At 48.9% G+C, this 16,569-nt stretch overlaps 1 protein-coding gene across 6 annotated transcripts; it reads right to left on the reverse strand.

Moving 5' to 3' along the window:
• Positions 1-381: 381 nt before the first annotated feature.
• Positions 382-14,189, reverse strand: MSH5 (mutS homolog 5). 6 transcript variants are annotated; one of them, XM_019986181.2, is made up of 25 exons: positions 14,041-14,183; positions 13,479-13,629; positions 13,085-13,208; positions 12,555-12,635; positions 12,308-12,370; positions 11,481-11,602; positions 11,189-11,298; positions 10,898-10,933; positions 10,490-10,572; positions 9,686-9,731; positions 6,615-6,753; positions 6,436-6,498; positions 4,558-4,686; positions 4,186-4,258; positions 3,916-4,025; positions 3,602-3,682; positions 3,290-3,377; positions 2,885-3,074; positions 2,653-2,779; positions 2,096-2,245; positions 1,670-1,744; positions 1,332-1,475; positions 1,012-1,149; positions 785-858; positions 382-562 (listed from the first exon to the last, which is right to left on the reverse strand). In XM_019986181.2, the coding sequence occupies exons 2-25, from the start codon at positions 13,614-13,616 to the stop codon at positions 451-453; spliced, it is 2,496 nt and encodes an 831-aa protein (XP_019841740.2). In that variant the 5' UTR covers positions 13,617-13,629; positions 14,041-14,183; the 3' UTR covers positions 382-450. The 6 variants fall into 6 exon arrangements, with proteins under 6 accessions (XP_019841740.2, XP_019841739.2, XP_070634305.1 ...); XM_019986180.2 differs by having other exon boundaries at positions 13,997-14,183; XM_070778204.1 differs by lacking the exon at positions 2,653-2,779 and having other exon boundaries at positions 2,885-3,069; positions 13,997-14,188.
• Positions 14,190-16,569: the final 2,380 nt, after the last annotated feature.

A 16,569-nucleotide genomic window follows, 5' to 3' on the forward strand; every position in this document is an offset into this window, starting at 1 on the left:
TACTGGTCCTGCCTAGTCTTTCAGCCTCTTAGAGCCCTTCCAGCTGGGTCTGTCTGAGGCCAGGGTGTTCCTACTTTGAAGGAAAAGAACATCTTGGGCTTCTGTCTTCTTCCTCATCTGTTTTCGTAGGGCCTGATGCAGTGGCTGATTCTCATAAAGTCCCCCTGGTAGAGCCCGAGGCCTCCCTCCAGCAGTGATACTGTATTTACGATGTGGCAAGGCAGGTTCCTCTGTAGACTTCTGCTTCCTGTTTCATCTCTTTCCTACTCGCTTCGCTTTGTTTTGGCTGGTCTGAGGAAACAACAACTTTCTCCAAAATAAGCTTTATTACTAACATTAAACAGAATTTCCAGGGAAACAGAGAACTCTGGGTCTGAGGGAGGTAAGGAAACAAGGAGGCCTGGCAGCCTTCAGGGGTTTGGAACCTGGAGGAGGGCCCAGGAAGGACTCTCAGAGGATGGTGGTAGCAGCAGGCAGCACCTCCTGACTCATGAAAATGTCCAGGTCCAGGCTGGGATCTTCCAAATCCAGTTTCAGAAACTTATCTACTAATGTCTGGCAACTGAAGGGAGAGAAGAGTGAGGTTTGGGGGAGGATGGATAACAGAGTCCCTGAGCAGAGGGGAGAGGATGCAGTACAGGAAATCCAGGACCTTGAGAATTTAGGAGTTTCAGAAAGAAACTGTGAATCATTAAAGGGCAAAGAGGCTGGCTGAGTCCCTGGAAGGGGCAAAGGAGCTGCAGAACATGGACCCTGAGAACAAGCACCCTGGGCCTGCACTCACTTTTCCATTTGCTTCTCCTTTAGCAGCTCCTTGACAGGTTTGATGGGCTTTCCACTGCGGATCAAGTCTGAAACCTGGGACCAAGGAGGAAGGGGTAGGGGTGGGGGTGGGTAAGAGAAAAGAAAGTATGGGTCAGAAATGCCATGGGCCCAGAAATCCGGACCCCTGAGAGAAGCAGGGACAGTGGGTGGGAGCCCTGATGGAGGCAGTTGCTCTTCGGGCCTTACCTGCTTGCCGCGAGCAATGAGTTTCTCAGGAAGCCCGGCCTGGGCAGCCGTGTGGGAGGCGTGGCTGGCACGGGCAACACCTTCACAAACTTGATAGAAGAAGACAAGGTCGTCCCCATCCTCACAGGTCTCCATGGTCTTCAAAGAGAATAAAAGGGGACAGTGTTCGTTCTGCTTCCTGCCCCAATACCCTTGGTCAGTCGCCGTTGAGAGTAAGAAACGGAAAGGGACACGGTCCCTGTTCTGATGCAGGAGCCAGTTCCCAGCTCCGGGAAATGCTCAGCTTCGGGGCCCCTGGGGAGCTGGGTAGGTCTCCTCACCAAGTACTGCACAAGCGGCCCCCGTGGCAGCAGCTGCAGCTGAACAAGGCTCAGAAAGTTGGTGGCCACAAAGACGTGGGGACACGTGGGTCCGAGTGCCAGCCAGTGTCGGATCACAGCAGCCAGCAGCGCGAGCCCATCCACCTGCGAGGGGCGCAGGGTAGCACAGAGTGAAGGTGTGGAGCCACAGGTGCCCCGTGCGCCCCCTCCTCCTGCCGGGCCTTCCCCCCTCATGCCCACACACCCCTATTCTTTTCCAGAGGCCCTGCCCCACCCTCCTCCTCCTTCGCCCTCCTTCATTTTCCTCTCCTCAGTTCCTCGTTAGCTTTTGCCCTTACCGTGTTGGTTCCCTTTCCGAATTCATCCACAAGGACCAGCGAGCGCTCGGTGGCATTGTTCACTGCTTTCGCCACCTGCTGGGCACCCGGTGGATAAGGGAGAGTTTCATAAACATTCGAGGCCTGGCACTGACCAGTGTGCCTGTGAGTAAAGATGCCTGAATACATGTACACCCTACTGAACTGCAAGTTCTTTAATGGCGAGACCCAAGTTTCGTTCATCCTTTCATTGACAACAGTGCCTCTCACAAAGCCAGGGACTGGCAAAGGTTCATGGTATTGATTCTCCTGGTTTCTGAACTGGGTGCTCCCTGCCCCTCACGTAAAGAACAGGCAGCAGAAGGAAATTTTTTCCTGTTCTGACCATTTTTCAGGGCTCGGGTTTCTTCCCCATTATCCCCTCCTCCAACCCTGCCTCCTCTTGACCTGGTTGAGGTCGATCATGAAGGTGGAAAGGCCAAGGGAGATGGATTCGCAGCTGTGAATTCGGGTGAAGATGGCATCTACTGCCCCGATTTCAGCTTCCTCTGCTGGCACAAAGCTGCCCACCAGGGCCATGAATGTGATCAAGCCTACCTGAATAAGGGAGGAGAGAGGTACAGTGCCCGGTGGTGTGGGCTGAGGTGAAGGTGAGGCTAGTCTCAGGAGAGAATGATAGATCAAGATAGAAGGACACAGTTTAACAACCCCTTCGGCCCACTTTAGAGTCAGTGAAAAGTGGCAGGGAGTTGGCAGAGGCATTCTGAGGAACAGCGTGTACCTCCTCAGAGGCGGGAGAGGAGGATTCAGGTCAGAGGATGGTCACTGGCACACAGCCCTCCTTCAGGTAGAGAATGAGAATGCAGCAGGGAGAGGGACAGCGGGGGTGAGTCTGTTCATGGCATGTGGGGTCAGAGCACAATGGGGAAGAGCGGTGGGGGCCTGGGGTGCCTGGGAGGCGGGGGATGGGGATGATGGAGGTGGCAGTGCGGGGGCTTGTCTACCTGTTTGAGGTAGATGCTCTTCCCTGAGGAGTTGGGTCCGGTGATGACTTTGACCCTCCCTGCGTCCCCCCCACACTCTGCAGAGTTGGGCACGAAGGTACGGGCACAGAGTTCCATCAGTGGATGCCTGCAGCCGATGCAAAGTTACCTTGCATGTGGCCGGCCTGTGGATCCAGAACATGGGGCCTTTGGGCCCCTCGTTGTCTATTCCTCCACCCATTTCTGTCCTCACCTGCCATTCTGGATTCGTACCCCAAGGAGCCGTGGGGAGTAACGGGGCCTTGAGTAGCCGTAGTCCCGAGCGGCACTGGCAAGAGCCAACAGGACGTCCAGGCGGGAGGCAAGGTCCAACACCCGGGTCAAGACGGCTGCCCGCGCCAGCACCTGGCATTGCAGCTGGTGCATCAGCAGGGTCTCCTGGTCTTGGGGCAGGGGAGGGAAGGAGCTGGTGTCAGCTCCAGGGGAGAGCAAAGGAGAGACAAAGAAGCCAGCAGATGAACCTAGAAACCATCTGAAATCCCAGAGACACTCAGAAAAGGCAGAGTCAGAGAGAGAGAAGGAATAGCAGGAAGGAAAGGAGCCTACTGGAATCACCTCCACACTGCCCAGCCCGCTCCAGCCACTCGCTTCTCCTCACCCCGGATGTCACAGTGCAGGTCCCCCAGCAGTGCGTCCAGCTCCTTGGTTCGAGCACTTCGATAGTGCAGCTTCTCCTCTGAGAGGAACTGGGTACAAGGGTTCAAAGCTACGGGCTTTGCATCTCTCCATCCTCATCTTCTCTCACCCCACCCCAGCCCTGGCCTTGATTTCTTTCTCCTTTGTCTCAGAGCTGGTAAAGATACAACAATGAAAGAGGGATCCCACACTGGGCAGAGCTAACGGGGAAAGGCCCTCCCTCAGCTGCTGATTGCCTTTCCTTATCTCCCCCTACAGAGGTCAAGGGTCTCACCATGAAGTCCAGACCTTCAATCTCAAAGTCACTGGTCTCCACCATGGAAGGCAGGCGGGGAATAGAAAGAAGGAAGCCGATCTGGGGGAGAGTAAAGAAGAGATAAAGCAAGGAGTGATGCTCTGGGCACTTTCTTTAGAAGTAGCCAGAGTCCTCTGTGTCCCCCAAATGCTTCCCTCAGGGGCCTAAGCACCAAAGAGTGTTCACATTCTTCTGATTTCTCCAGGAGTTTTCTTATCTACCTGTGTCCTTCCTAAGCCTCATGTCTCCCTAATGCCCCCGGGGAGTGCACCACCCCTGCCTCCTGCCCTCACCAGAGGGATGTAGATGACACTGCATGAAGGAATCCGGGAGTCCAGATTCTCCAGCTCCTTCCGAGCCACCTCAGTGAGGAAACTGGGAAGTCCCATCAGTCTTCGTTTTTCTAAGAGCGTGGAAGACACGTGGATATCAAAAGTAAGGCTCCCACCCTGGTTGCGATGATCATCCCCACTTGCAGGGGTCACCTGCAGAGGACGGTACCCCATCACAGGGCAGGTTCATGTTTCTGAGCTCAGGGGCCCATCCGTACACCTAACACTCACTCTCATCAATTTCAGGATCTATGTTGGGGAGGACCGTGAAGCGATTTTCAGCAAGGCTGCCCTCGAAGTCCACCTGAGGAGACAAGAAATCCAGGTTCTTTCCATCCAGCACAATCTCGTCCTATTCCTCACCTCTACCTGGGCCCCAACTCGCCCTTTAGTCCTGGCTTTAACCCTGACCCTCCAGGCCTCAAGGCACACCCCTAATGTCTGCCATCCCATCTTCTGACCATCCAGCTGACCTCAGTGTGTCCCATGCATCCTCGTTTTCCACACCATATTCCCCAGAGCTCCCACCCATTGTTCTCCATTATTTAGATCCGTCTCTCTCCCCTAGTTTCCCAGGAGATCTTTCTCTTTCGTTCCACTCACCACTTTCCCAATGAGGCTGGCAATGTGGTGCAGGTCATCCGAGAACTCTTGGGCAATGTCGCGGAAGAGCTGAATGGACTGGGGCAGGGAGCGGCAGGCATCCCTCAGGCCCAGAGCACTGTACACTGTCTGTGGGAGAAATGGACAGAGGAGGGTGGCCCGTACCCAGGCCGGGCTGAGGCGGGGGGACAGGGCTGGATGGAGAAGAACAAAGACCAATAGGGAAAAACATAATAACAGAGACGGAGGAGCTCTCAAAGGCAAAAAAGAAACCAAGAGAAAATAGCATCTGCAAAACTCTTCACCAGGCATCACACTAAGCACTGAGACTCTGAAGACAACAAAGACAGGAGGGTCCCTTGTCCCACAAGGGCTCTCAGTCTAGTGAGGAAGACAGAAATCTACCCAGAAGATTTAAAAACAAAGTGGTAGGTGCTTTGACAGACATTTGTACAATGTCCCAAGAAAGAAGTTTGTACAGAGGAAGGAGAAAGAGAAATACGGATATGAAAGGCAGAGAAGAAGTAAATAGGCAGTAGGGGCAATGCCAGCATTTGGGTGAGAGAGCACGAAGACAGGACGGGTGAGAGTCACTGAGAGTCACTTAATTCCCAGCGTGAAGGTCAGTGACCTGGGGTGGCTGCTCTAACCAGGGATTAGATTGAGTGCACAGACCCAATCCAAAGGACATTTACTGAACCTTACTCTGTGTCAAAGGACACATAGAGAATATAAATCAAAGGGCTTATAATCTATCCATGATGGAAACAAACAAGTAGCAAAACAATGGCTACTCACAAAAAAGCCTGAGCAAATTGTGGAACTAACTAAAATTACTAAGGAAGTTCACAGAATAAGACTTACATGGGGCTTCCCTGGTGGCTTCGTGGTAAAGAATGCTCCTGCCAATGCAGTAGACACAGGATTGATTCCTCGTCTAGGAAGATCTCACATGCCTTGGAGCAACTAAGCCCAAGTAACTGAGCCTGTGCCAGTGCACAACTATTGAGTCTGTGCTCTAAAACCTGGGAGAGGCTTCCCAGGTGGCAGAGTGGTAAAGAATCCACCTGCAGTGCAGGAGATGTGGGAGATGTGGATTTGATCCCTGAGTCGGGAAGATGCCCTGGAGGAAGAAATGGCAACCCATTCCAGTATTCTTGCCTGGAGAATCCCATAGGCAGAGGAGCCTGGTGGGCTATAGTCCATGAGGGTTCGAAGAGCTGCACATGACTGAGCACGCGTGCACGCACTAGAGCCTGGGAACCGCAACTACTGAAGCCTGCGCATCCTAGGCCCGTGCTCCCCAGCAAGAGAAGCCTCTGCAATGAGAAGCCTGCACAACAACTAGAGAGGAGCCCCCACACACCGCAGCTCAAGAAAAGCCTGTACAGCAAAGAAGACCCAGCACAGCCACAAATAAATAAATAATTTTAAAAGCCATTACATTTAAGAGACAAATATAAATCTAAACGAGATAATTGACAATAATAAAATATTCATTTTTAGGTAAGATAGTGCGATTGTTCTCTTTAAAAAAATAATTTTCTTTTAGAAATCATATTGAAATATTTATGGGTGAAGTGATGTGATGGCTGGGAATTGCTTCAAAATAATCCAAGAAAAGGAAAGTAAGAGAAGAGATATGTGAAACAAGATTTGCATAAGTCAAAGTGTTAAAGCTACAGGGTGGGTACATGAGGGTTCATTATATTATTCTCTTGAAAATTTTTTTGACAATTTCCACACTACAAAGTTTTTTTTTTTTTTTTTTTTTTTTAAGGTGTTGGGATAAAGTTGGACATGGGGACAAGAGTAAAGAAGGTTTGGGACACATGCTGGGGGCTTAACCTGGATTTCTAGGTTCAAGGGAGGTCTTACCTTGTAAAGAACCTGCCAGTCACTGACCTTGGTGTGGGACAACGTCATGCGTTTAAGAATCAGCTACAGTCGGACAAGGAGACAGTTGCTGGTTTCCTTCTCCCACTCTAATGGCCCTCAAGATGCCTACCACTCCTCAGCCTCCTTCCCCACCTCCCTGCCCCCCAACCCGGGCTCACAGGCACGTTCTTGATGTGACCCAGCAATCGGTGTAGCATCTGAGCCATGTCCAGATTCTGGGGTAACAGGAAAAACTGAATGACATCCAGACGGGAATTCAGTTCCCCCAGGTCCTGGGTTGGACGTGTGAACCACAGCCTGGAAGTGAGGGTTGGAGTGGGGAGACCAGGAATTACATCTGTTCTCATCAGTGTCTTGATCTCAACTTGGGAAAATGTGCCTTTGGAGGGCCCTGGGGGATGGTGGCAATGTGTATTGGTACACATTGTAAATACAGTGTCATATCTATGCAAGTGTGTTTACTCACACCTACTGAAAATCTCTGGATGTGAGCACGACCTGACTGTGTATCTCGGTTGTGATGATATGACCATGTGTCATTCCCTGTGGATAAGTGATGGAGCTTTTCAATATTTTTAGAGGGAGAGCAGAGTGTTGAGGCATTTGAATTCCAACACTCTAGCTCTATCTGCAGCTGAGAAGGAGTGAGTCAGAAAGAGTTTGCACATCCATATTTAGCTGTGAAATAGCAGACATTCGTCTTTTCATGTCCTTCCTATGAAAGTATGTAACTGTTCCATGTAGAATGATAAGTCCTCAGTTCATAAGTCCTCAAGGTCATGACTGCAGGGAAGAAAGTATTGGGTAGAGGTACTTAAAGAGCTTCACAACATTGTCTTGTTTTTAAACTGACTAGTGGAAACACAGAGGTTTATATTATTATTACTACCTTTTATGTGGAGGTATTTCCTGACAAATTGAATTATTATACAGAAATAAATGTCTCATCTGTGTTTCTTTAATTCAGGGAGGGTATCCCTATCTCTCTATGGCCATGAAGAGTAGTGAGACGCTATAATGACCTGGGAGGCCACGGATTCCTTCCTGCATTAGAGCAAGCCGTTAGGCATACTATTTTGTGTAAGAGCCAACCTGTGGAGACACTGGGGCCTAAGGATGTATATCTCACACTGAGTCTATGGCCACTTATTCTTGGTTAGAAAACCCTAGGTTAGAATGAAATGGAGGACTCATTTGGATTCGAGAGTGGGTTTCAGGCAACTCTGGTTCCTGGGCACAGGGGAGCAGAGGTGCCTGAGGCAGTGTAGGCCAGTCTGTGAATACCCTCCCTACATGGGCTCACCAGACAGGCTTCCTTATAAAACACCTGAGTGTCTCTGACTTATGTACTTCAAGTGCCTGGAGGTCTTGGTCAAGTCAGGCTCAAGTCAGTTGAGGAGATGAGGCTCTTAGAAGATAAGCAAATTGTCCAGTCATGCCCCTAGTAAGAAGGACAGCTGGATTTCAAAATTAGATCTCCAGACTGCTTGGACATCACTCTTCAGAGCATACTGTGACAGTCACATTCCAGGTTCCTTGCCTGGCTTTAGATCAGCTGGGCCCTTAGCTGATCATCAGGTTGTGAGTCTATGCCCTGTGGGGGTCCTATCTAGGGAATCTGCACTCTCCCTCACTTTTGATTCAGTTCTCTTCTCTTCTGAGAATTCCTTTCCTTTCATCCCTCATTGAGATTAGAGATCTGGACCAGAAGAACTAGACAATATAGGGGTAATTAAATTACCTCACCAATTATCTGGAGATGACTTCATAGATAATCCTAAATTAACCTCCAAGATATAGAGTGCAGGGCAGGTGGCATGGGAAAAGGATTGTGTACCTGCAGGCTAGCAAAGGTTTCCTAACTTTTCAGAGATGATGTAACCAGTGTGCTTGCATCCTACTTCATAGAGGGTTATGTGCTGAGGTAACAAGAATGTGCCATGGCATAGCATTCACTCACTTGCATAGAGGGCAAGTAGATTCACTAAGTGCTAATTCCAACCTGATGTGATAGTGCAATTAAAAAACATAAATAACCACTATGTGATCACACAGCAAGATGCGTGCCAACACACTCAGAGGTGCCTGTGAAAGCTTCACCAAAAAGGTGATAGTTGGGTTGCACCTTGAAGAGGATGTAAGATTCTGATCAGTGGAGAACAGAGGAAAGACTTTCTAAAGGGAACAGCATAAATGTAGACTGGAGGGGGAATTCTCTGGTGGTCTAGTGGTTAAGACTCCACATTTTCACTGTGAGGGCCCAGGTTCATCCTTGGTCTGGGAACTAAGATTCTAAGTCTTGTGGCCAAACAGCAACAACAACAAAAAATAACCATACACTTGAAGAGATAAGCCTTGAAATTAAAATTGAGGAACCCTCAGCATTGTACTGCTAAAGATGAAAATCTTCATCCTGTAGGTAATGAGGGAGCCTCCTAAGATTTGTCTTTTGTTTTTACTTAAAAGGTTTAAAAAATAGGGGAGTGACATGTTCAGATCTCTGTTTTGGAATGACAGTTATTTTAGAATGAAGAATAGATTGGGGAAAAGAAGAGTTTAGAGGCAGAGACACCAATTTGAAGGTGAATGCAATGCTCCAGGTTAAAGATGAAGATATTAGAATTAGAACAGAGGAAAGAGGGAGAAGGGGATGGCCAGGAGACACATTTTAGGATAGAATCAATAGGTCTTAGGGAATAACTGAATATGAGGGGTGAGGGAGAAGCATCAATCCAAGGTTCAGAGCTTGAAAAGCTATATTGCCAGCAACTCCACTAAGCAGAAAAGGGAATGCAGAAAGTAGGAACAGGGCCAGTGGGCATAGGTTTGGACGCTCTGGGTTTGAGCTTCCTGTGGAAATCGCAGGTGGTAATGATAGGCAAAAGAGTATTCCACATGTGGAGCTCAGAACTAGAGATACTCATTTGAAAGTCATAGAGAACAGCTCACACCTGAAGTGTGCTTCTAGCCATTAAAGATATTACCATGTGCACACTGCTGTCTTGTGGTTGTGTTTCTGCTGCGAGTACGTGTGAAAGTCCGAGTGTCATCAATGGCTTTGTATGTATCTGTGATGACAATGTAAAACGAGAGTAACACACCACATGGGGTCGTTGTAAGGACTAAAGGCATTTAGCCAGCATTTGGGAAAGGGCAGCTGTTTTCATTCCTGTTAAGGGTGGTGTGTTTGAGGCTATAGGCGGCATGCACACGTGTGACTCTCGCTCACCTGAGCAGCTTCTCTCCCCACTTACAGCGGCATCTATTGAGGATTCCTGTTGGGGTAGGGAGTGAGTCTGTTACAAGCAGGGGCAGAGAAAGGAATGTATGGATGTGTCTAAGCTGAGGCATCAGGGTCAGAGGTTTGGGTGCTGGGCTGGCTGGCTTGGGGGTTAGTCCCCAGATACAGGACACAAAGGCAGCCAAAGCCTGCGTCTGGCCACAAGTCTGAGCCGGGATTACCTTACATGGGCCTGGGGGAGGGAATGAGCACTCATAGGAACACTCAGCCAGAAAAATATTCAGAGTAGGCACAGTTAGACTCACAAAAAGCCCAATACATATACGTAAACATTAGACCCAACCCACTGAGATGCACAGTGAAACCACATGGATACTTGGGTGATGTCCCCAACACAGCCTAAAGCCTGAAACAACTATAAGAGATAAAACTCTATGCAAAACAAACACAAGAGTTATGCAACTACATAACTCTCCTCTATATATAGGGTTTCCCAAAGTCCCTAGACAGGTACATCACTAGTACAAACATTCATACAAACCCAAGGAATAAGACAGAGTTGGTAAAGTAGGGAATAATATGCAAATGACATGGGACAACTATACTGGACAAGGCTTCGGGGAGATGCCCAAGCTCAAGAAGGGTATAAAGAAGATAATAAAGCTGGACTAGAGCAGAAGTGACAGCTGGCAGTGGGGTAAAGTGGGAAGAGAGGGGCTGGGATCCATCTCTGGAGGCAGCTGCTTTTCTGGCAGGCCTGTGCAGTGGGGGATGAGGGACAGGCACACCTACCAAAGAGGCTGAGCCCCTCCTTGAGTCCGCTGGCCACTTTGTACACCGAGGGGTGAGACTCACTCTTAAATATCTGCAGAACACTATCAGGGAGAAATTAGGGTCATGTGGGTTTTTAAAGGTGATTGAGAAAATGGAATGGGGATTGGGACCTCTCCTGAGATCAAGTCTTTATGTAAGGTTTGTCCCTCACTGCTCTCCACCTCAGTTTCTCCATTTAGAAAAGGAGGGTAACACCTTTGTGTTTTTCTTCTTCTCTCCTCTCACCACCCCAGTTCTCTTTCCTTCAGGGAGAGAAATCTTAATAGCCCCAGGATTAAAGAAACTGAAGCCCCATTAGGATTATTACAGCATTAAGCTTAATCCTTCTCCCTCCCCAAAGATGACAGCCTGCCTCCATCTCCTTACCTGTAAGTGTCTTGATCTATGCTCACCAGATTGGTTCTGAGAACAGAAAACAAGCAGAAAGGAAGGTGGCTGGGGTATGAGAGGTCTGAGTTCATTCCTAAGTCCCACCCACTTAGCCCTCCTTCCAGAAGACTGTCTCAGTTTTCTCCCCAGAGCTCCATACCCTCACAGGAACCCTGTGTCCTGGAGCACTTTACCAAATGGGTCACTGCCACCACTCCCCAACCTTCCTTACTTTCCAGGCTTCCCAATCCCACCTTACTTTGGTTGAGGTTAGGGTAAGTCACCTACAACACAAATTTCTTAAAGCCTAGGATGGGGACGCTGACGTTATAGTCTTCTAGTTCAACCCCGATTCTTCTTCGACCCAGGAACTTGAGCAGTCCTCCAAGTGCTCGAACCTAGGATATCAGTAGTGGTGCTGGGCTAAATCCCAGTGTTTTGGTGGCTGGACAACACCAGGAAGAACTATTATTTTCCAGGACTGGGCTAGTACCTCCAGGACTCAACCCTGGTGTCCAGGTGCTTGTACCTTTTTCTAACCTGCTACATCCCAGCCCTTATCTCGCAAGACCCATCTCACCATGAGGAGGCAGTCAAAGGGGATGATGGAGGAGAGGAAGAGGATTTTCTCGGTGGTGGTCATGGAATCTGGGAGGAAGGAGTAGTTTCCAGAAAGGAGGCGCTGTTTGCTTATCTCCAGGCCTATTTTGAGGGGGGAACGGGAGGGAAAGATCTTGTAGCCCCAATCTTCATCTTATTTTAAGAATGAGAAAACAGAGAGATGATGTGGCTTGCCAAATTCACACAGGCAATTAGTGGAAAGCTGAGACAAGAACCAAATTTTAGACCCTCTCTTTAGTCTACGTATAATATAAAGACGTTTGGCTGGGAACATAAGCTGAGAAAGATAAATGGCTCAGGCGAGTAAGAAATCTATCTGGAATTCAGGATTTTGGGTCAAAAAATCATATTAATTCAGGAATTTATTTTATTTTATTTTTAATTCAGGAATTTAGGATAGAACATTCCCTGTCCTTTTTACAAACCTGGGAAGATAATGGAAGTGCTTTCTAAATCAATAAGGTAACTGAGGTAGTGCCTTTTTTTTTAACTAAGGGGTAAATGGCTTTGGCTTAAAGGGGAAAATGCCAACAATCAAAATTGACCAAAAAATGCTACCACACTCTCTTTCAGGGAGGGCCCTCATCCCTAAACAAGCCTAAACTGCAGGTTATTAAAGGTAGGGATTAGGAGAGATTGTGGGGAGACTGGTCATGGGGCCTGAAGAACATATAGGTTTAAAATGAGACAGGGCTGAGAGGAGACCTCTGATGATGAAACTGGAATTAGGAGAAAGGGTCACATAACTGGGATGGGGGTGTGGGTAAAGTAAAAGGGAGGAGATACCAAAGTCCACACTTGGCAAAAATATGATTTCAGGTCTCTTAGGCTCCCTGTGCTCTTGGGAGGCTATAAAGGAAACAAAGAAAGGGCCATCAGTCTGTACATCATAGTCGTTTTGCCTCTTTCCCATCTTCCCTCTCACCCAATTCTGATCTCCTGGCTGTAGCTCCGCACAAGACCCTTTAATCTCTGGAACATTCCGTAATTTTGTCCTTCCCCATTTTTCCTCTTTCCCTTTTTCAGTCCTTACCAAGCTTCCCCAGAAACCGAGTCATATTCTCATCCTGTTTGGCACTTGTAACAACAGACCGGGGATCGATTTCATCCAGAACTTGGAAGGAGAATGGAGAGCAAATGAGTTCGAGGATCTTTCTCTCGTGACTAAAAGGGAACCTGTTAACCCTCCCTTTGTTACCTCCCTTCACCCCTCAAAAACTTATTTCCTCCAAGAGCAGGGAAGGCCCCCCCACACTGGGAGAAGTAGGAGTCACATATGAAATTAGAAAAAGAAAGCAGTAAGACTGATGGGGTAATAGGAGGGAAGAGGGGTGCCCATGAGATTATCACTGGATCATAAACCCCTAAAGGACAGACATGACTGATTTGCTCAGGACTATATCTCCAGCACCTGATATATTTGTGAATAATGAGATGAATTCCTGAAAACAATAAAGGGAGTCTCTAGGAGTCAACTAATAAAATAGATTGAGTCAGGTAAGGCCATGTGAATGCAATACACTTCCAGTGCCAGCACAGGGGAATTCGTAGATCTGTCCTTACCTCTTTGGAGCAGCTTGAGGCTCTCGTGGTCTGGGGCATCTGGCATAAAGTGGATGGTGGAGTCACTAGTATCATAGTAGGCAATGCCCAGGTATCCTGAATTCCACAGGACACATAGATGAATCTGTCGGGCAAGGAGGAAAGGAAACTAATAGTTGAACCACTGATAAGTACAGGGTTGGGCCATGTCTTATTTAATTTTAATTATTTTATCGACTCTCAGAGATAGGTATCATCACCCCCATTCAGTAAATGTGAAATCGACACTCAGCGGAGGGAAGTGACTAGCCCAGGTCTTCCCAGCCCCTTTATATTCTAACAATCAAGCGTTCCAATCAATTTCCGGCTCTGTCGAGCTCCTGCTCCTCCAACAGCGCCTCTCCCCCTACAAGACCTCAGCAGGCTCCTCCTCTCCCTCCTCCTCGGGCTCGCGGGGGCCCGGGTCTGAAGCCACGGTGGGGAAGCTGGCCGAGGCCTCCCCGGGTCCTGGTCCGTTCGGCGTCCTGGTTGGGGTCGCTGCTACCGAGGCCATGGCTTTGGAGGCTCTATGAATGCAGAAAATGAAGACAGTTCTGGAGCGAGAGCTCACTTGCTAGGAGGCTGGGGTAGTGGGGCGCGCAGAAGCAAATCCACTGAGAACTACTGGGAGAGGGCTGAGGGCAAAGCTGCGTGGACCTTCGAGAACTGTGGTTACAGGTGTAGGACATTTGGAGGGTCGAGTTTAACGGTATTTCACTTTAGTACAGACTGTGGAAAACACCACTCAGCCCACCCTCATTCCTGTCACGCGGAGGTTGTGTTTTGGAGACGGTCTTGCGGGTGCTTTGGGGGGCGAGTTTTACCCGCCTCCTCTCTCCCGTCCTGCCAACCAAGCCCCCAAGATCACAGTCTCACGATCTTGGCTTCCCCGACCTGGTTGCGGGAAACTCGCGGTGTTTTCCCGCCTTTTCAGTCACCTGGGTCGCGACGTGCGCGACACCTCGTCACTAACAGCCGCGGGCCAGCGGGACTGGAGCGCCAACACGAAGGTGGGGTGCGCGCGCACACGCCCCGCCTCCTTAGCCTCTATTGGTCGAAGAAACCCGGATCCTAACTAGAGATCCAACAGAGTGAAGGGGAAAAAAGGACCATAGAGAAGACTGGATGATGATTGGCCTATTCGCATACGGGGCGTTGCCAGAAGGTTCAAACTTCCCGCCCTCCGCCGTTGCCTAGCACCCGGGCCTCTGCCCTCAGGCTTTCTGGGCTTTGATTGAGAGCCTGTGAGAAACGTTCTTGGCAGAGTAGGAGCCCGAGCCCCATCCCCCACCCCATCGCCCGCAAAGGGTCTAGGGACTTTGGGGAATCTGCAGACGGGACCGACCTTAAAGGAACAGAAGTGCACTTTTTTTTATTTTTTCCTGGAGAATGGAGATAAGCAACATTAATTCAACCTATGCCAACAAGTCTAAGTTAATATTTATAAAGAGCTTAGACCAGTGCCTGGCAAACACAGTAAGAGCTTCGTGAGTGTTTTAAATAAAATAAGCTGAAATAAGAAGCGAGGCTCCTATCTCAGTCCACCTCTGCCTGTTTCTTGGGTGCAGACTATGATCGCTGCCATAGGGGCACCACAAGGCCTAATTAATAATTTCGGCGCCCCACGAGAAGTTGGAAGTATTCGAATTTCACCAAATTCTGGCAGAAAGAAAAAGAAAAGAAAGAAAGTGAAGTTGCTCAGTCGTGTCTTTCCGACTCTTTCCGACCCCATGGACGGTAGCCTACCAGGCTCCTCGCTCCATGGGATATTCCCGGCAAGAATACTGGCAGAGAGAAGTAGACCTAATAAAAACACCTACACTCCTACAAGCACATGCCCCTACCCACACACACACACTCCTAAGAACAGAAGAGTGTTATTCACTCATTCTGGGCCAGGTGGTGGAATCAAAGCAGGGGACATAAGTTCCTACTCCATGAGCCTAATTTTTGAGTGTGTATATGAGGGGTAGAGAAACAAGAAGATAGAGAGACCAAAATAAGCAATCATAAAATTTTAAGGGACTTCCTGGTGACTTCCTGGTGGTCCAGCGGCTAAGATTCAATGCTGCCAATGTGCTGCCAATGCAGGGGGTCCAGGGTGGATCCCTGGTCAGGGAACTGGATCCCACATGCCACAGCTAAGAGTTCACAGGCTGCAACTAAGGATCCTGTGTGCTACAACTAAGACAGTTCAGTTCAGTCGCTCAGTCGTGTCCAACTCTTTGTGACCCCATGAACCGCAGCACGCCAGGCCTCCCTGTCCATACCAACTTCTGGAGTCCACCCAAACCCATGTCCATTGAGATGCAGCCAAATACATATTTTTTTTAAAGTCTCTTGAAATATGTCTTCACCCCCAGGTTGTTCTGGGTACTTTGAGATGCAGAGATTCCCATCCAAGCACTTAGGAAAGATGGTGGGTAAACTGGCTCTGCTAACTAATAAATGGAAAATCTCCTCTAGTAAGAAAGGTGGAGGAGTGAGTTAAAGACTAGGTTAATGGTTACCCCTGGCAAATTGTTGAGCAACGGAGCTATGGAAACCTGGAGGAGGCCAGGTGACAGCTCTAAGGAGTGTCGGGGGAGGGACACACCTTCCAATCTGGGGTGGGAAGAGATTAGGGACTGGTTTACCAAGCTGAGGAAGGGGAAGAAGTGGAAAGAGAAGCCTAGAGAAATAAAGGGGAGAGACTGAAATAGGAGAAAAGCAGGGGCAAGGAGATTGAGATGGGAGGGAAACTTCTCTGAGGCAGGATTTGGGGGATGTAGCCCCTGACTTCAAATCCATGAAACACTGATGGATGGTACCAGGAGAGGGCAACATTACCCGTCACCTGAAAAGTTAAGGAAAAATATTTTGTGGGCAGCCATGCCAGCTAGCCAAAGTCAATATTGATGATCAAGGCAGTTCGAGCTATAAAAACTGTAGGAGAGAAAAGAGAGGCAGGGGAGAAGCTGCCAAACCTGTTTGAGCTCAGGACTGGCCCAGTTTGCCTGAGGCTTCTCCCAGAGGGGAGATTTTTGTGAGGCAGATTCTCTGGTGGACATGGACCAGCTGGAGCAGAAAAGGCCCCTGGGAAGTAGTGCTGCTTTGACCTTCTTCAGATGGAAGGGGTCATGTGTGCAGGTTTCAAGGGTCACCTTGGAGGAGATGCCCCTCAACGAACAGATATTTGTTGAATCATTCTACATTCTTCTGTTCAAGGAAAGTGAAAGTCACTCAGTTGTGTCCAACTCTTTGCGACCCCATGGACTGTACAGTCCATGGAATTCTCTAGGTCAGAATACTGGAGTGGGTAGCCTTTCCCTTCACCAGGGGATCTTCCCAACCCAGGAATTGAACTCAGGTCTCCCACATCGCAGGCAGATTCTTTACCAGCTGAGCCACAAGGGAAGCCCAAAAGAGAACAAACACCAAATATATCCCCTCTGTGAGGAGGACAGAGAAAGGCCTTCCTCCAGGGA

The sequence above is a fragment of the Bos indicus genome, chromosome 23 (genome assembly GCF_029378745.1).
Source record: "Bos indicus isolate NIAB-ARS_2022 breed Sahiwal x Tharparkar chromosome 23, NIAB-ARS_B.indTharparkar_mat_pri_1.0, whole genome shotgun sequence".
Taxonomy (NCBI): domain Eukaryota; kingdom Metazoa; phylum Chordata; class Mammalia; order Artiodactyla; family Bovidae; genus Bos; species Bos indicus.

Coding starts and splice junctions, on each gene's coding strand:
- MSH5 (XM_019986181.2), bottom strand. CDS start 13,616: ATGGCCTCGGTAGCAGCGACCCCAACCAGGACGCCGAACGGACCAGGA. Junction 4,687..6,435: donor ACTGGCAGGTTCTTTACAAG/GTAAGACCTCCC, acceptor TTTCTCCCACAG/ACAGTGTACAGTGCTCTGGG. Junction 3,683..3,915: donor GTGTCATCTACATCCCTCTG/GTGAGGGCAGGA, acceptor ACTCTCCCCCAG/ATCGGCTTCCTTCTTTCTAT.